Source organism: Papio anubis, chromosome 4, assembly GCF_008728515.1.
Source record: "Papio anubis isolate 15944 chromosome 4, Panubis1.0, whole genome shotgun sequence".
NCBI lineage: Eukaryota > Metazoa > Chordata > Mammalia > Primates > Cercopithecidae > Papio > Papio anubis.
This window is the reverse complement of record NC_044979.1, coordinates 78,082,521-78,102,785: the sequence shown is the minus strand read 5'-3', so window position 1 is coordinate 78,102,785 and position 20,265 is coordinate 78,082,521. Positions and strand designations below refer to the sequence as shown.

General features: G+C 40.3%; 1 protein-coding gene across 12 annotated transcripts in view; it reads left to right on the top strand.

Annotated features, from left to right (window-relative positions):
- ICA1 (islet cell autoantigen 1) overlaps nucleotides 1-20,265 on the top strand; it is a 154,844-nt gene that overhangs the window by 43,170 nt on the left and 91,409 nt on the right. For all 12 annotated transcript variants that reach the window (XR_002521060.1, XR_002521059.2, XM_009203339.4 and 9 more), the window contains exon 6: nucleotides 1,262-1,460. Coding sequence is in view for 10 of the 12 variants with exons in the window: in XM_009203339.4 (XP_009201603.1) it covers nucleotides 1,262-1,460 (199 nt within the window). In the remaining 2 variants the exon portion in view is untranslated. The remainder of the gene's footprint in view (nucleotides 1-1,261; nucleotides 1,461-20,265) is intronic.

Genomic DNA, 20,265 nt, shown 5'->3' with positions numbered 1-20,265 from the left:
CTTCACACCAGTGTTGTTTTACTGACTTATTCAGTAGTCATTGCTACAACCACATATTCTATTTGATGAAAGGTGAGTATTAAATCAAACCAACAGGAATAACATGTTTACTTTATGGCACAACAATGTCTTTGAAAATAATCTGCAACATCTAGGTAGGACAGTGTGAGCAGGCTATTCTTATACAAGTACTCAGTATTTAAGAATAATACTTTACAGACAAGAAGGAAACTAGGGGAAATAGTTAAAGGAAATTTTTTCTTAAATAGTTCATTGCACCATTTGTAATTTTACCGTGCTACACACATGTAAGGCATTGCAGACATTGATGGAATTTCCAAAAGCTGACTTCAGTTCACTGACACCATTGTTACCTTTAGCTAAATAAGTTTGCATTTAAATTGAAATTTAAATATTCATTTTTTGGCATTTGTGCCCTGAAACTTCATGGGGAAGAGTATATTTTAAGAGTATAATTCATCTGACATTGCTCATTTTTGGGTAGGGAGATGGAAGAAGCAGTATTTTTCCCCAAGATGAGTGTTATATCCGAAGTTTAATATGCCTTAAACGTTTTTTGGCTGGGTAAATGGCATATGTTATAGCCAACATTATAATAATTTTACACCTACTTCATCACATTCGTTTCTGGTGTAGTATCCTCAAGTGTTTTTTTTAGCAAGGATGAAATAATGTAACCTGTCTGAAAGTGCTAACACACAATAGCCTCTCAGTAAATGTGCTGGTCCCCCTTCCTGTACCATTTCAAAATACTTCTGCTCATATTTCATTCCTCTGTGACTCTTGGAGTGAGCAGTAGATGCCTTGGCCTTTGGAGAGTGATCTAAAATGGCCTAGTCAGAGAGACACTAATCATATACACTCCATGCCTCCTCAAAGGGCCAAATGTAGAAATGGGCAGTGGTCATGCCTTGGCCGTCCTCCATGAACACAGGATTGACCCCAGCTTCAAATGAGCACTCAGCCCAGGCTCAAGACCACCCCCAACAACGTGGATGGAGGTGCTTGCCAGTGGTCCAGTTAGTAGCAGTAAGCTAAGGGATGGGTACATGGATAATCTTCTCTGGCTGACTCATCAGTTCAAACTACATGTATTTCAATTATTCAGCAAATATTGATGGAGCAGCTTCTACATTCCAGGCACTGTTCTAGACTCGTGAGTCTAAGATTGGCAGAATGTCAAGGAGTTAAATTTCTCACTGGCTTAGTTTTGAAAGTGTGGCTTTGTCCTCCTGTCTAGGTTGGCCTTGCGAAATCCTCTGTGTAGATTTCACCAAGAAGTGGAGACTTTTCGGCATCGGGCCATCTCAGATACTTGGCTGACGGTGAACCGCATGGAACAGTGCAGGACGGAATATAGAGGAGCACTATTATGGATGAAGGACGTGTCTCAAGAGCTTGATCCAGACCTCTACAAGCAAATGGAGAAGTTCAGGAAGGTAGGAGGTTTTATGAGGGTTAGCAGAATGGGTACCTGCTGGAAGGTAATGAGGTGTGATTTGAATCCCTCTGGTGAAGAAGACATAACTCAAAAGCACCAAGGATGCAATTAATCATCGCTGGTGTCTTTTTATGTGACAGAATACCAATTAATGTGATACGTAATTCTCTAAAGGATAAGATAGAAGAGACGGCTGGAAATTGCTGGGATTTCATAACTGCTTTTAATTGAAGTCAGATTTTCTTATAATGCGCACTTTTTGTAAGGTTGTCACTTCTAAATGCATTTTCATGCATAACTAAAATCAAGATTAGATCAAATGGATCTGCGAGGTGAGAACAGACTACTGGGGAAATCTTTTAAAATTGCTAATGCATATTAAAATTAATAGAATAATAATGCTCCTTTGTTTTGTGACATGTTCAGAAGCAGTGGGGTTTAGTTGCAGGGTTAACGCATGCATCATTCCTCAGAAATTTTTCTGAGGAAAGTATGTGGCTGAAGAGATGGCTATGCTCTTAAACTTCATTGAAATATTTGATAAGCAGCAAAGAACAATCTTGTTGGTTTTTTAATTATCTTGTGTCAATTTAGCAGTTTGATTTTGTCATACAAGAATACATTCCACCACTAGGTGGCAGTCTTACACTGAATATTTATGAAAATGTAGCGAGATTTTTGTTGTGAACAATCTTGGTAGTTCTTTGTTTGGTCGCCTGGATGTATTTCAGGGTGTGAAAGAAAAAAGAATCAGCCAAATGTTAGGCTTGACATAATATTGTGTCAACTGTCTTACTCATTTCAAATGATCCATTTGTAATTGTGATATTGCTTAAAATCCCTAGATTTCTTATTATGTACATTATTGCAGAGCTACAAATAGAACCTTCACTTGCGTTGGAGGTTAGCTCTGTAGGGGTGGAGGGAAGGAAGGTGCTTAAGAATACGGTCACCAATTCTTGACCTAGATATAGATTGATTCCTTTGAAGTCAAGTTTTATCTTGGTTTGTGATTTAGAACCCTTCCCTCTGAAGAGAAATCAGGGTCCATTTTATTTCTGATCACAGATGTCCTTCATGTGTCAGCAACATCTGACTTCTTCATAAGGTAGGCTTCTGAGTCATAGAAAATCAGGACTGAAAAGGCTGTTGTGATCCTCCAGTGAAACTCACTCATCTTATAGAAGAGAAAAATCAAAGCCCCCAAATTGTAAATAACATTTTTAAAGGCTTGCTAGCTAGATGCTGGTGATCCCAGGCTACTTTTGAAGTTTTCTAACTTTTTAATCAGGCCAGTAATTTGGTTTGTCATTAGTACTTTATTTGAGGGTTGAGGAGAATGGAGTGAAGAGGGTGAAAAAAATTGTCTACAAGGCAGAGTGCTTATCATTTATATCTGTTGCCTCCTTTAATCCTCATAATAACCAAGACACTGATTTTATTTTATAAGTGAGGAAAATGATACCCATGTTGGGAAATTAGCCCAAGATCAGAGAGGTAAATGAGAGTCAGAATCCTTCAAAATACACATAATTTTCTTCCCTAAGAGAGAATACCTAAAATTGAAAAAGGCCTTTCATAGTAATTCCTCTCTTGTGATTTATTCATTCAATTAATATTTATTGAACACCTCCTATGTGCCAGGTAATAAAAATAAATATATGATTATTCTGGAAGGCAGAAGAATTTTATGTGGAATTGTGTTTTTTTTGGTTTTGTTTTTGGGGGAGTGGTTACTAACTGTAAGGACGAAATAAAAACCAAGCCCTTCGTCATTTGGTTTGAATGTTGAAACATTACCCATTCCTTAGTGTCATCAGTCTGTTGATTTTGGAAAATATGGTTTTTAAAAAAAAAAAAAAATCCTCTGCCATACAGAAGTTGCCGAAGCCTTACTCCTCAATCCCATGTGTGCTGGATTCAATTTAACAGCTAAACATGGTGTACTTAGAATCTTTTTTTAAATAAGCCTATCTTCAAGTATATATTTGATTAGGCCAGACTCTCCACAAGAACAGGAACCGTGTTGGGGATCTTCACAGCCCAGGGCCAGTCCAGCGCCTGGCCCCAAATTAGCACACACATAACCGATGACAAGATTCCAGGCACTGAGTTGGAAGTGCCACACCCATGTTTTCTCAAACCTGTGGGGCATTCTCACTATTTGCAACTGACCTCATGATGTTTTGGAAATTGACATATGTGGTTTTGCAGGTAAGAAGTTGCGTTATTAATGTGAGGCTTGCTGCCCTTTTTAGAATGAATTTAAATTGTGGAGTTTTCTCTTCACTTGGAGTTTATAACATGACATTTAACTTTGAGCAAGCTTTAGTGTTTCGTCCCAGTAGGACTCCATTTTAAACAGTCTCCATTTCTCTCCCAGGAATGTGTTACCTAAATGTGTTTCTGAGTCATCTAGGAGAGCGATCCAGCTGCCAGTGGCTCCTCGGGAGTCACTGTGGGAGGGGGAGTTTCAGTCTCCGCGGGGCCAGCTGCCACCTTCACATCTCAAAGGATGAATCCTGAGCTAAAGTAGTATTTTGCTATAAATTCTCTTTTTTAAGTTCACACTTTCTGATGAAGACAAAATTCGAATTCATACCTCATGGATGTGGTCTCCCTACTTGGATTCCTTGTTATCTAGTCATTCATTTATTGTCCGTTCAACAAATGATATTGAAGCCGGGCCCTGTTCAGGCAGCATCCAGAGGAATACAGTAGTAAGGAAGCAGACTGATCATTGCCATCTTGTCTTGTGCAGTCATCTGGGGCTAGAGCAAGTAAACACAGTACAGCATGGTGAACAGTAGTGTCTGGTAGCACATGGTGCCTCAGGAACTCTTGGGAGGGGCTTCCTGGAGGAGGTGGCACTAAACAAAATGTGAAGGGCGGGTAGGAAGGAGCTGGGTAGAAGGAGTAGGAGCAACAGAACAGCATTCCCGACTGAGAAAGCAATTTGCAGAAAGATCTTTTAGGGGAAAGGAGCAGCACACTTAGAACCAGAGCACAGAAGGAGAGGTGGGTGTGGAGATGGGGGTGCCCTGACCATGGGGCTAGAAAGGGAGACAGCACTAGAATAAAAACAGCACTTCTCTAAGTGCGGCGGGGGGTAGTGGGAGGGTGTAGGGAAGGGAGGAGGCATGATCAAGTTTGTGTTCTTAGATTGTAAGATGGAGAAAGGATTGCAAGAGCCTAAGACTGGAGGCTGGGAGAACTACTGGGAAGCTTTTATATAAACCTGATGAGACATGAGGTAACCATGAAATGAAGGGGGAGGTAGACCAGAGAGAAATGGGCTATTCTGACCTCTACCAGATTCCATGGTAGCACCACTTTAATTGCTGAGGTCTTTATTGTCTTTACAAATAAGTAGAATAAGCATAAATAAGTTGCAAGTTCAAGTGTCTTTTCGCCTCCAACCAAGGCTTTTTTCATAGTGTCTTCAGATTGCCAAGAAACCTTTTAAATAGCACACAGTGAGCATGCCTGAAATGATGAATGAAAAACTTGAAGTTAAACAAAGCAATCTGTTTTCCTTCTGGCACCCTTTGAAGCACAGAGGCCTGACGACAGAGCTCTCAACATCAACATTAAGAACATTTATTAAGTGTCTCTGTCAGGGGGTGGAAATACAAAGAGGTGGGAAAGCGTGAGTCCAGCCTTCAAGAAGGACCCTGCCAGGCATCTGCTCCTTGTCAATATGACCATGAGGGACGAGATACCTGGAGAGTGTGGCCGCACATAGCTGTTCTCAAGACCAAATACATAATAGGAAAAGGTGGATGAATTTAAAGGGGCAGAGCCGGGCTGTGTGCAGTCGGAAGTTCCCCCTGACAGTGTGATTCACCCTGAGACTACGAGGTATTTTATGAGCAAAGTTACAACATGTGATATATGTGCCCTTTGAAGGCAGAGTAAAAGGGTATGATTTAAAAATAGAAGTCAGCTTCTTGTAGCAGATTACATCAGCTGAAGTTGTGAGCTTGCAGCAGAGCTTTTGCAGCCTGAATGCCCTTGAGAGAGTCCTCCTGTGGTCAATTAAGTGTCTTGTTTTTCTTGAAAGTCAGAAATGGGATGGAGGGTAATTATTCTAAATGGGATAAAAGCTGTGTTAGGTGTAAGAAAATAGTCCTGAATCCTCTAAAGAGATAGTATGGAAATGTATACGTGGGCATTTATAGGAGTCTGAGTCCTCATAGACAAGGACAAGCGAACCAGTGTTTTAATGAGAGCCATTTATTAAATGGCGAATGAAATCCTGCAGCATTTGTCTAGTTTTTCATCACCATAATTCAAAAGGATAGTGAAAAGGTATTATAGGAAATGAGTGATACTCACTGGTATTTACAGGTACATATCTATTTAAAACAGTGTTAGGTTTTGGAGATCTGTTCATGCACTAATCATATTATCAAAGGATATGTTTGGTGAGAAGGTTTATTAACAAATGTTGGTGGCTTACTAGGTGGGACCTTATTAGGGCCATCAGTCAGTGGTGTTCTGGTGTCCTGATTGTGAAGGTTTGGGTCTATAGCACTTGGCCAAGGACTGGTAAACAGCAGTATTGATATGGGGGATGGGTTTCCTGTGAACAAAGACTTGGGTTAATTAATTTGACAGTATCATTAATTACTGCTGAAATCATTGGTTTTTGTCAGAGGTCAGGTTCTTTTAGCAATTGAGGGCAGGTCCCGTGAGAGTTGGAGACACTAAGTAATGCAAGAGTGTCACTGCTCAACCATCTCAGGCTGTAGGATGAAGGCCTTTCCTTTCTGCCTGGGCCGTTCAGCTCTCTGTATTAAACCAGTTTCTGCTTTACTTCAGTGTCTAGGGTAGGGCTGGGACACCTCCCCCTACCCCAAAGAGTTGTGTTGAGTGAATGGGGAACATTTCCAGTTTGGATCCATACAATGAACCAGTGTTAAATGTTTAAGCGCTAATATCTCTCAGGACTTTGCTTAATTCATCTATAAAGGAGGTAGGGTAGGGGGCTTACTCCATTATCCTCTCTTCCTCTGCTAGTTCTAGAATTCAATACACTGGATTGAGTTCTTTTATGAGGACAATTTCTTTTGTAAAACTAATGCTTTGTTAAATGTATTTGTTTCATAACTTGCCATTTTCATTTGTGGGTTTTGATGTGTGCCTGTTGTTTGTTTGGGTTTGGTTGTTTCACTGGGGTGCCTGTTTTTTGTGGATTCAAGTAGATTGACTCTAGCTGCCAAACCCCACCCGTGGGTTGCTGCTTTTTTAGAGTATGTGAATGCCGAAGGAAAAGCCTGCCATTTTCACATGGTACAACTTGGAAGGGAACAAACAATTACACCCGTGCTTCCAAATCTGAATTGGATGAGATGAGACTTTCAGGGTTTTATGCTATCTTTATTGATTCTCCCCATGGAACTTGATAAATAGCAAAAATTAGCTTTAGGGTAAGGCCAAGACCATTTGAAATAACATGCATGAAACATAACTTGCTGGCTCGCTGCTCACTGCTGCTCCTGACTGGAAATGGAGAGGAGGAAGGAGCACGATGTCAGACTCAGGATGGCGCTACACTATGTCCTAGCCCTTGCTCACACGAGCTGTGACCGCTTGGATAGGTCTAATAAACCTATTGCAATTTTCTCATCCACTAAGGGTGATCGCTGAGCCCTCTTCCAGCTGCAACATTTTTAGTTTTTTGTTTTGTTTTGTTTGTTTGTTTTGAGACAGGGTCCTGTTCTCCCTCCCCAGGCTGGAGTGCAGTGGTGCGATCTTAGCTCACTGCAATCTCCGCTTCCCAGGTTCAAGCATTTCTTGTGCCTCAGCTTCCTGAGTAGCCGGAATTACAGGCACGGGCCACCACACCCAGCTAATTTTTGTATTTTTAGTAAAGATGGGGTTTCACCATGTTGGCCAGGCTGGTCTCAAACTCCTGGCCTCAAGTGATCTCCCCACCTCGGCCTCCCAAGTGCTGGGATTACAGGTGTGAGCCACAGTGCCCGGCCTTCGTATTTTTTTTTTTTTTTTTCTAAATCACTGAGCTCATCTGTAGAGAAGTGTAGATACTGGAGTAGGTCTGATGTGTTCATTTTTCAGTGTGGTGTTTTCCTGGGACTTCACGTAAGTTCTGATCTTTCTGAGTCTGCTTGCTCTTGTTGCTATTGCTCTAATCTTGGCCTCTGGAAAAATAAGAATGTTTCATGCATAATTATTGGGGGAATTTATTGGACACTTTCAAAGAGGAGCCTTTGGTATTTACAAATGGGTAATATTTTTCTCTTATTTATGTATGAATACTTTTGCAAGGGTCAGCAACCTATGGCCCACAGGTCAGCCACCTGTTTTTGTAAATAAAGGTTTTATTGGAACATGACCATGCCTATTCACTTATGACCATAAGTGGTCTGGCTGCTTTCACAATACCATGGCAGAGTTGAGCAGTTACAACAGAGACTAATGGCTTACAAAGCTAAAAATATTTACTCACCATCCCTTTATAGTTTGCTGGCTGCTGTTTTATAGGTACCTCTAGTGCATGTTGAGATTAAGAAAGTGTGAGGTTTTAAAATTTTTTAATTGTGGTAAAAAGAAACATACCATAAAATTTACCATCTTAACCATTTTTACATGTCCGGTTGAGTAGTGATCAGTGTATTTACATTGTTGTGCAATGGATCTGTAGAATGTTTTCATCTTGGTCCCAGACAGTCCAGTTCCAGAGCTCAATATGCAAACCACTTCATTTCTCCCACTCAGAGCACTATGAACAAATGAAATCCAGGGCCCATGGTACTCAGAGTAGAATGAGTCCTGATCCACAAACCAGAAGATCCATTTATTTGGGGCATAATGCTGGACAAGCTACCAAACCCATTAACCATGCTAAGCCTCCCTTGCAGGTTGCAGCTGAGGAAGTTGCCCCTCACAGGGGGGCAGTGAGTTTTAGAGGGCATGAGTCACGGGAGGTACTTAGCAGGGCACATGGCACAAGGCAAGCTCTCAGATAATGGTAACTCTTTTTTATAGTTACCATATTTGTTCCTGAATCTCCAAGGGAAAAAAAAATTAACATCCAGCAAAACACGTATGCTAAATAAATCAGCTGTGGGGTCTCTGGGAGGTTGGCCTCAGCCTTGGATTGCCCCGCAATGTGGGCTGGAGTAAATGGTGTTTATCATTCTGGATCGTCTAACAGTTTGTCACACAGGAGTCTCCAGGTATGAGAGGCCACTCCTGACTTCCTCTTCTACGATTCAGCCGCCTTCCTCCAACCCAAAGGGCAGGTGATTCCAAAGTGCCTGATTGTCTCGGGAGTCCCGCCAACCCAAGATTAGCTGCCTGTCCTGTCTATTGCTGGAGCTCCTGAATCCCTTGAACATTTTGCTTTAAAATTTCCCTTGGCCCATGGTGGTGCATGCCTGTAATCCCAGCTACCCAGGAGACTGAGGTGAGGATCCCTTGAGCCTGGGTGGCAGAGATTGCAGTGAGCTGTGATCATGCCACTGTACTCCAGCCTGGGAGACAGAGTGAGACCCTGTTTCAAAAAATAAAACATAAAAAAATAAAATTCTCCTTTGGCTATAATGGTTAGACAACCCTCCTCTGTGTTCAGGGATTTTTTTTTTCCCCTCTGTGATCTACTTTCAGTTGGATGGAGTCTTTGAAAAAAAAAAATTGTTGAGCATAATTTTGCGTTTATAAATGGATGGGCTAGGAAATTATATAGTAGTCTCTTAATTTGTACCTTTCTTACTTGATATACCTTCACAGCTTTTATATTACTTCTGTTTTTAGTTCAACTTCGTGGTGAGAAGTATTTAAACTTAAATAAATACATATTCATGATGTGTTTATGTCCTGAAAAGTTTTCAGTTACGTTTGTGCAAAATAAGTAAATATATTTACACACATCCCCAAAATGACAGACATTTAAGCACATTTCTCTCACATCCTTTTCTGTTTCCCAAGCTAGAGGTTGATCCTCAGCTGCTACCGTTATTCAGTCTCCACATCCAGGAGGCCTCTCGTTTCTAATAATTCTACTTCCAAAGTATCTCTTGAATTGGTTCCCTCCTCTCATCCCCAGTGCTCTTATCTGAGCTAGGATCTTCCTCAATTTAAAGGATTATAATTGGCACCCCTTTCCACACTAATGCTAGTCCTAATTCCGTAACAAAGTGATCATGTCTTTCTCCTGGCTAATAACTTTCTGTGGCCCTTCCTTGGACAATCGACAAGTCCAAACTTAGTGTGGCCTTCTAGGCCCTCCAGAGGCTGGCTCTGACCTACCTCCCCCAACCCCAGCTTCCCTCTAGAATAATTTCCCTCCCGCCTCTCTTCCCCGCTGCTGCCACACACACATGCACACCCTGTGTTTCCAGCCTCATTAAAATCCGTGCCATTCACCCCATTCTTAACACACCCTGACCTTTGCAGGCTCTGTTTCTCCCACCAGAAATTCCCTTCTCCCTCTTTTGTGCATGTAAAACTTTGAGGCATCATTTAAGGCCACATGACCCCCAGGGAGCCTTTGCTGACTTCCCAAAGCAAGGCTGTTACCCTTTTGCACTGTTCCCATTGCACTTTATACATGCTTCTTAGCCTGCCACTTGGTAGATATTCAATAAATATTTATCAAATGAACGAATAGGTAAATAAATAGGCTTAATTATTCTGCAATTGGGTTCGAGGATGTGTAAGATCTGGATCTTACACATTCTTGAATCCCAATTGCATAATAAATAAACATAATATGCTTCTTAAAAATGTATTACTGAAATTTAATCCTGCCATTGAACAAAAATGAGACTCAGTTATGCAAGTGAGGATATTAACATCCTAGAAGATATCATCTATACATACTAATTTATAATTTCTGTTATTTGAACTCTGTAAGTAGAGGAACTATCCATACAGTTTTTTTAAATTAAGCATGTTTTGTAATACTATAAATGCTAGTATGTTGGCTTAAAACAGATTTTTTTCAAGTGTGGAGTGGGAAGGACTACATCTCTCTTGAGAGGCATTAAATCTTTGCATGTGACATTTCTCTAATTGTTTAAGGGAAAAGCTTGCTTAACTCTTGAGTTTCAGAGTGGACTCTGGACAAAAGTGAACTATCTGCAAACTGATCTGTGTGAACTGATCTGGTCCAAGATAGTTTTCCTTTTGCCAGATTGTCTGGCTTTTCTTCCTAAGGTTTATATGTATTGGGTGGCACATGCAAGCTTGGCTTCTAGAATTTCATGGATGACAACATTCAAAACATAACAGGTTTTATTGAGTGGAACCATCAAGTTCCAGGTCAAAATACTGCTGTAAATTGAGCCCATCTCTTAACAAGGGCTCCTCAGTGCCTCAGCAGCTTGAATCTCTTGGATGACTGTTTCCATGTTTCCATGTTTCATCACTTAAGGCTTTTGGCTGCAGGGTCAGAGGGATGCATAGTGCCTGTGACAACTCCCCCTGCCCCCACGCAACACTGACTGTTCCATTGGCCTCGGTCTCTTTCTGGTAGCTCCTGAAAAAGGTATCATCTTAAATTACGGGTCAATGGAAAATTACCATGTTCTACTAGTTACTGTCTCTCGCCTCTGTAGTTGATCCCTAAGTCTGTCATAGCAACACATCCTTCTAGATTACTTTCTTCTTTTTGGTTAATAGCTCAAATATCATCTTTCCCAGCTAGTCCTCTTATTCATGAAGAAGAAATAGTTGTAATTTTTACCATCTTCTAGATTTCAGTATAAAAGAAGACAGTTGTACCCTGGTGGGTTAGCCCAGCACTCTCATTTAAAGTATTTATGCTTCAGGGATCCATTACTTTTTATTTTTATTTTTATTTTAAAATATGGTGATTTACTTACCTATACAAAATAGAGTGCGAGTTTTCTTTAAATTTCAAATAGGAGGAGTGTAGCTACTGTTTCCCGAATGCCAATAGCATCATAGTACTGTAAATTGCTTTTGTTAGACTCAAAAAGAATTTTCTTCAAATCCTTCTTTACAAACAGACGTTTCAGTGACGGCAAAAATAATGGTTTGATGGTTGCCTGGATTGCCACTTTTACATAAAACTGGATTTATAAGTTGGCTAGGGAGACTTAGTGTTTTAGAAAGAAAGATCTAAATCACAATTGCTTTAGGAAAAACTTGTGTTCTGTGTTAGTTTGTCATCAGGGAATATTAAAGAATTTTGAATAGCATTTTTTAATGATTGAATTATTTTTGTTAACCCTCAACAAAGCATTCCTAACAAGATTTATGCAAGCAGTATTGGCACTGTAATGGAGTCGTAGATTGTCATGATTTCATAGGTTCCCTGTCTCTCACTGAAACTCAGACTCCCCTTTGTCCCAAGTCCTAAGTCTATCTATATTTTAGTGTTCAAACTATCAGAAGAATGATTGAATAGAAAACTGGTAGTTTCCATTCATAGTTCTGAGATTTAAAATAACAAAAAAAAGATATTGGATGATTCCTTGTTCTCCAGATAACTGCTGTAATCTAACAGGGAAATGAGGAAATGGAGGCTGGCATGTTACCCGTTTATGTCCTGGTCAGCAGGAGCTCTGTTCACTAAAATGTGCACAATTCTCAGCCACTTTCGTCCCACTTATCTCGAAAAGTGTCTTCACTTTGTCTCCTTTAGTGAGTTATTGATAAAAAGAAAACCTTAAACAGACAACAGCTTTAAAAATATGTGTACTACCTTTCAAACATAAAATTTTCAGGACAGTTACAGGTATAATAAAATTATCCCAAGTGAAGAAATCCTGCTTCATCTTCAGCAGTTATCCCACTCCTAATCATTAAATAAGATCAATCAAATTCAGAGAGAGGAGCCTTAAAATCTTAAATGGGTCGATTTTACATGGGTTCAGGGAGCCCTAAAAAGAAGCAGACCCTAAGAGCCTATTGGTATAACTCTGAAATGAAATTCCCACATGCATTAATCAGGCTTCTGTTGTTACCATCAAATGAAATATGATTTTCGGGCTTGGTAACACTTCACAGTTGATTGGCTTCTTCTATCCAACCACTCATCTATCTGTGCATCCATCTTTTAAAATTCTCTCTCCAGCTGTGACTCTGAGACAACCATTGTCATTTAGATGCTGATTCCTCACTGTGGTTCTGCTGGTGACTGCTGACCTTGAAATGAGGGATGTTTCTCAAGATAGATTAATTATATAAACAAATTGAGGGATGAGGTTTTCTCCTGCTTTGTTCTTTTTAATAAATTTCTGTCCTGGACCACTAGAGGTGGGACTCAGCCATGCTTACAAGCAAAAATAGTTCATGGATATTAGTTCATGTTCTGAGAGAGGTTCAGGCAAAGGGACTTGGAAAATATCCATATCGGAAGAGGAGGAACCATAGGGGAAAACAGTCTACAGATTAATGCATGTGAAATAAATGAAGAAATTTCTCAAATAGGGAAGCTGAGAAAATAGTGGGGTAAAATATGTTACATTTAGGATCTTGTTCTCTCATTTTTTTCATCTTAAATCTGTGGGGGAAAGATCCAGGAGAAGCTGGCAACCCCAAGTGCGTCCAGGGCCTGGAACCACGTTGGGGGATGAGATGAGCTGAGGAAGCTAGGAATGAGGTTGAAGTTTCACCGCACGCCTTTTCCTGCCTTTTAAATGTTGTGCCATGTGCATGTGTTACTCATTACAATAATGTTTATTAAAAATATTGAGAATCAATGAGATTGAAGAACAGAAGAAAAGGGAGAATGACAGAAAAGTTTCTTAAATTGGCAAAAATGGGGAGGGTTTTTAATAATAATAAAGGGAAGAGAGAAATCAGGCTTTAGGGGCAAAGATGGGAAGCTAAGTTCCAAGGTAATGTCATGTGGGCAGCTGGATGGAGGAGGTTGGAAGATGAAGTCATTTTCGAAAGCCATCAGCAGGGAGAGCCATGTGAGGAGGTGAAGTCACTTAGGGATGGAAGGATCAAAACTAGCGCCTGAGGGAAAGCCAGCAAAGAGCAGGAAGGAAGATGACAGTGTTTCTTTTAAAAGCCTTCACTGTTCTAGGAGAACTTCAAGAAGCAGTTATGCTTATCCGGAAAGGGAAAAAAGGTGAGAAAGTAAAAAGACAACTTTTCCCAGATATCCTCAATTCTGTCCTGGAAGGAACATGTTCTATGTTTAGCATCAGTGAGAACTTGGAGAAAATCCTTTCCCAAAAAAGAATGAAGGGGGAGGGGGAGAGAGGCAGTGGGGGGATAAGCAGCTATTTCAGAGAGAACCATCTCCCCACTTTCAACCCCACTCCAGGCCTTCGAGTTGGGTTGCAGCACCCCGTAGGCTGAGGTTTTGTCTCCTGACGTGGAGGTTTTCTGTCAGCCTTAATGACTTGTTCTGTGTTCAGCGTCCTCCTCTAATTCTTATTCACGCTGTTTAATGTGCTGAGGCACAGTCTTTCCCTACAGTCTCTCTCTCAACTCTACTCTCTCAATCTAGCGATTTCATCAGTTCCTTTTCACTGGGAGTCTTCCAGGTCTTACAAATTAAACCCAAGAGCATTTATGTTCCCGCTAGCCCCAATTTTGTCATTAAAATTTTCTGAGTAGTATCAATTGCCATAAATCAAACTAATATCCCTCTGGCTTCATCATATTTGTTTATTACTCGTTTATTTTTTAATACTCTCATAAGAGTCCCCTAATGTTCAAGTTTAAAAAGAAGTGGAAACACATGCAGATTCTAAACCACACATCATTTTGTGCGCACGTTATGGATTGGGCTCCTATTAACAAAGTGTATAAGTTAAAGTCAGGTATGACTGGGAACACAGAGGATGTGGCTCCCCGAGGGTTACTAGAGACTGTGTGGCATACTCAGGTTTCACTGGAATTTTATCAGAGGCACCACAAATCAAGTATTTTAGAATAAGACATTGAAAACATCTTTAATTTTAAAGATCTGCATATCTTCCCCATCCAGGCTGTGTATGCCATGTTTCCTCACCTTCCATCCCCAAACCCTGCCAGGAAAAGCCAGGGATTTGTAAACTGAAGCTATGTCAGCTAAAGCTTTTATTGGTACTTATTATCCAGGCCTCCGTCTGCTTTTCATTAATTCTCTCCTGAAAGAATTAGCTTTGCCCTCCCCACCTTTTTTTTTTTTTTTTTTTTTTTTTTGCATGTCTTCCATTTTAAAATAAAAAGCAACAGCTAAAAGTCATGATGTGAAACCAGACAATGGTTAGATTTCGTAAGTTAGACTCCCTCTTCCTTATCCTTAGCGTATTTTAGGTTTTAGGCAAAACCTATTAGATTCATTGTGGACTTACTTGTCCCTCCTTTCTCCCTGGCATGTTCCCAGTTTCCCCCACTGTTCTGCAATTTCAGCTAATAAATGGTGCGAGTAAAGTTGACATTAAGGAGATGACAATAGGAAAGAGTATTTTGAAAAATAAAATGAAGATTTGATGAACTTTCTCACCATTTAATCCAGAAAATAAGAACAACGTACTTTAAAAGAACGTTAAACATGAGTTGTGCAAAAGTCAAAAGACTGCTCATTTTTTGTTTAAAAATATCTTTTTCTTAGTACAAAAGCACAGCAGATATTTAAACTCCACAATGAACAATATGATAGGTTTATTTATGTAAGAAAATTAACATATTTGAATTTTTTCCCAGCCTAGAGTTTTCCCTAACATTCTGCCTTATAGATAGATGTAGCAGCTCTTTAAATATGTACATAATGCAGAATATTTTTGATTAAATATTGGTAAAATGCTCTACAGTTTACAAATTGTTTTGTATTCATTAGCTCGTTAAAACTGCATAGCATTAGCAAGAGTGTGAATTCTTTTTCCCATTTCACAGATAAGACCACAGGGCAACCATGACTGACTTGCCCATTGCCACACATATGAACTAGAGTTTGAACCCAAGCCTCTAACTCTACAGTCAGTGCTCTTCTCACCTTTTTGGCCCCACATTACTACAATCCAATAAACAGATCCTTGTGTAATATTAGGTTACTACTGGAAAAAGAGGTTTCTGGGGTAGAGGAGACCTGACTTCACGTTAAAGTAGCAGTCACATCTTCCAGCACATGCCACATCCTCTGAACTCATTTTTCTGACCCCAGTGGTTCATGTTCCAAGCATCCTTAAGGAGTATTTGGACTTTTTTTTCCCCCTTCTCACCAATCTCTCTCTCTTGAATATCCAGTCACATTTCTAGGTTCGGCATTTCACATTTCTGTTCTACCTTATTCTGGGAGTATTTTTTTGAGGTGAAATGGCAGGTCTAGAGCCTGAGTTCTTTGGGGTCTGGTGCCTGAATCCTGCAACAGTAGGCTCAACTCAGGGACCCAAACCTGAGGCTCATTGATGGAAAGTAGACATCACAAAGGCCAGCACCCAGCAAAGAATCCTCTGCAAATTGCCCCACTGGTTTAAAGCCCATCACTGTTGAAAGGTTTGCAGTCACAAGAGGAAAGTAGCAGAAGGCCTACAGCAAATAGGCACAGAAAATTAACAGGCCCCCTGCAGACATTTCCAGTGAAGAACATCTCAACTCACTCTGAATTAGGGCCTCTCTGGCCTCAGTTGAGTGTACGAATCCTCTGAGAAGCAAGTTGGATGTGGAGAATCCTGGCTTCTACCTAAGGATTTTGATTCTGGAGGCCTGGAGATCTGACTTTTAACAGGCTCCCAGATAATTCCTTTGCTGGGATCCATAGATCACACCTTGAGAAATACTTTCTCGAAGCACCATCGTGAAATAGCTGGTGTTCATCATGATGACTGATCCATCAAAAAAGGCAATTTTGCTCTATTTTAGAAGATAGACATTTAATAATGTCTGACTTATATGAAGATTTCTTATTTCTTAACTTTTTTTTAATAGAGTATGCTTTAACTACATGGAAAAGTCACTTAAACCACTTGATTTCCCAGGAACTCTACTATATTAAGGCTTATTGCGCTTTTTAGTACTTACATACATGTTTACCTAAGGCTTAGAGCCTAGAAATTTGTGTATCACAAACACTCAAAGATTACTTATTTTGTTTATCTAGAATCAGTATTAACCTTTCTAACGAAGTCTCTTGTCCTGTTTCAACTAAAGCCCCCTTGGTGTTCTCTAGGTTGATTCAGAAAACTGAGAGAGCTAGAATGGAGCCCCACGTTAGTTAATATCTCTAATTGATATTATAGTATAGCATAATTGAATACTCAGCAGCAAACAATTCTGACAGTTAATGTACTCATGTTAATCACAAGGAATTTTCCAGGAGCACTCTGGCACTGTCCTGTCCTGATATGCATGTTAAAATTGCCCACAGATTCACAGAGGAATCCTCCCCTCTGCATTTTCCCCCATTTGTGTGCCGTGTCTATTGCCTATAGCTGGTTCTTCCTCTTAGGAGTAATCAGCCTAAGACAGAGCAGGTTCACCACCAGGTCCTACAAATGCCTCCATCATTTTACTCTGTGGTTTGTTACAGCTAACTTCATTCTTAAGAAATACCATCCTGGCTTGGAGGCAATTTCTGTGGTGACTACCAAGATGTTTACTAAGCTGAGAAAAAGTCAAGGGTGATATAAAAACAGTAATTCTCATTCATCCCCAGAATGCCCTTTCTGTGCTGGCCTTTCACAACTAAAGGCTGTGAAATCATAAATGAAGAATGTCAGAAATACAGTACTTTGACATTTTTTGACAAACATGTAGTTAGCCATTCTTGAACAGAATAAAAGAAACTTTGACATTGAATGTAAAGTAGAAGTGATAACAAAATTAGCACATCTAAAAAGTTTATCATGTATCAGCTACAGTTCTAAGCATTTTACATGAATGGGCTCATTAAAACTCCCCAAGAGGAAGACACTATGTTCTCCTTTCCACAGATGAGGATTTTGACGCTTAGAGAGTTTACATAACTGTCTCAATGTGACACAGTCAGAATGTGTCAGGGCCAGGTGGAAAGGATTATAATTTGACTCAGACCACATTGACACATGCATCCCCTTATTTTCTGGAACTAAAACAGTTTATTCATGAGCAGCAGTATGATGGGGTCTTCTACACTTGTCAGTTGAGTTAGGTTAAGAAGCCTGTTGTTTCAGTTTAAATGTTGAGTCAATTCAAAATTTGGCTTCCTCTGTACTGTTTTAAATCATCTCTTTTTGGATGCTCTTCAGAAGCATTCTCTGCTCCAGGAGGGCATCAGGCTGACTGTGTCCTGGGCATAGGCAGGGGACATGGTGTCCTAGAGGCCACTCCCTGTCCCCTGGTTTCTTGCTTATCTTGCTGCAGCATCGTTAGTCTGAGCTTGCATGGTGAGTTCCTAAAGCCTGTGGCCAGGGGAATGCCTAATCTCCTTCCTCAGCCCTAGGAATGTTCTAGGATCCTCAGCCTCTTTCCTTTGATGAATCTCTCTAATGGCAATTCTGATTACCTTGGACTTCCATTTGGCCCCTAACCCAGTGCCATTCCCTGGCAAGTTTACTGGCCAGCACCCTCAGCCAGCTCCCTCTTCTTTGCATAAAACATGGAAGATCTTCTGAATTTCTTCTTCTCCATACCACAAAAGCTCATGGAGAAATCCGGGAGCTCAACTTGGCCCTGTTTCATCAACTGCACTGCTTTATTTTAATGCAGCTGACCCTACTTGTAGCTGAGGCAGGCCTGAGAGGCAACCCCCTTGCAAACTACCAAGCAGGCGGGGGCAGGTTGGGGGCAGCTCATCTTCTGCCTTTGGTTTTTCCCTCGGGGCTTTTCCTCCCTGAGACAAAGTTGGGCTCCATGTGTCTTTGCCCAGTTGCCTGATTGAAGGCCCCAGCCCAGAAAGGGGTGGGCAGGATTTGTCCCTTCTGTTCTGTTATCATTAACCCCATCACTACTACCACCATAATTCAAAGTCTAGGATCAAGTCCACCTGCTACAGTGGGAGATAAACATTTTCTAATCCTTTAAAAAGCCCAAGTTTCAAGTTCATTGTCTTGCTGCAGACTTGAAAACACAATCTGGGGCTGTCAGAAGCTGGAGAGTACAACTTTCTTTTTGTGTTTCTCCTGCAGCAATCCAGAGGCACAGCCAGGGAGAAGTATGCCTCAGGCTGGCAGTGGAGAAGGTCAGGCACATAGACATGCAAAAAGAAAACCACGTTGACATATTACAAAAATATTGCCCCAATTTTCCATGACTAAAACACAAGCGTTCTCACTCTAGAAAGTATGTTTTTATCTGCCATACTCACTGACCACTAAATTAAATGAAATTTGTGGGGGTTTTTGGCATCAAGAGAATAGAGCAGTGGTAAAAGTAGATCAGACATGAAACACTTCAGTCCAGAAAATGTCTACAGTTATAAAAGGAGCCAAAGCTAGACATGGCTTTTCTGAGAAATTGGCAGTGAGAAATTAGAAAAGAATGATAAATTATGAAACTATCCTGTTTGGCTGGACATTTAGTAGATGGATCCAGGGTTACCAGCTCAAAACTCAACTAATATTCATAACTGTGGCTTAAATCTTCATGAAACTCTTTCATTATGTTCAGGAATCTAAAATGATCTTCAGTAGTCAACTACAGTCCAGTAAATCCAGTTTCCTATATTCAAGTGTTCTTTTTGCTCCTTTTCCGTGAGACCTCATCGGTCTCATCTCTTTGATTCCCAGCAAGGCCCCTTCCATACTTGTCAACCTTCACATGGCATGTGCAGGCTCCTATGTCTATGCCCTTCATAGTTGCGTCCCCCAAACAGGAGAAGTCAGTCTGTTCCTTTATTTCCTGTGTAAACTTATGGCCACTCCTTTAATCCGGCATAAAACCCCAAACTTCCACAAATTCACTTTTTGGTTAATATAGTACTTTGTAATTGTTCTAACATATTGTTTTGTAATTGTTCCTTTTTTTTTTTTTTTTTTTTTTTTTTTTTTTTTTTTTTGTTGCTCAACTGTGCTAAAGGTTCTCAAAGACTTTAAGAAGCCCCAGTTACTTCTGTCATCCTGGAAACACATGGTACTATGCTTTAACTCAATAAATATTCAGTTGATGTATTTTTAATTTTTTTAAATTTTATTTTTGTGGATACATAGTAGGTATATATATTTATGAGGTACCTGAGATGTTTTGTTGCAGGTGTGCAATGCATAATAATCACATCATGGGAAATGGGGTATCCATTTCCTCAAGCATTTATCTTTTGTGTTATAAACAATTGAATTATACTCTTTTAGTTACTTTAAAATGTACAGTTAAATTATTATTGACTGTAGTCCCCCTGTTATGCTATCAAATAGTAGGTCTTACTCATTTTTTCTATTTTTTGTGTCCATTAGCCAGCCCTACTTTCCTTCCCACTTCCTGTTACCCTTCCCAGCCTCTGGTAACCATCCTACTTTCTGTCTCCATGAGTTCAATTGTTTTGATTTTTAGATTCCACAAATAGTGAGACCATGCAATGTTTGTCTTTCTGTGCCTGGCTTATTTCACTTAACATAATGACCTCCAGTTCCATCCATGTTGTTGTAAATGACAGGAACTCATTCTTTTGTTTTTTGTTTTGTTTAGAGACAGAAACAGTTCTGTCATCAGTTTGGAGCGCAGTGGCATGATCTTGGCTCACTGCAACCTCTGCCTCCTGGGTTCAAGCAATTCGCCTGCCTCAGCCTCTCGAGTAGCTGGGATTACAGGCGCCCGTCACCACACCCGGCTAATTTTTGTATTTTTTAGTGGAGACAGGGTTTCAACATGTTGGCCAAGCTGGTCTCAAACTCCTGACCTCAAGTCATCTGCCTGCCTCAGCCTCCCAAAGTGCTGGGATTACAGGTGTCAGTAAT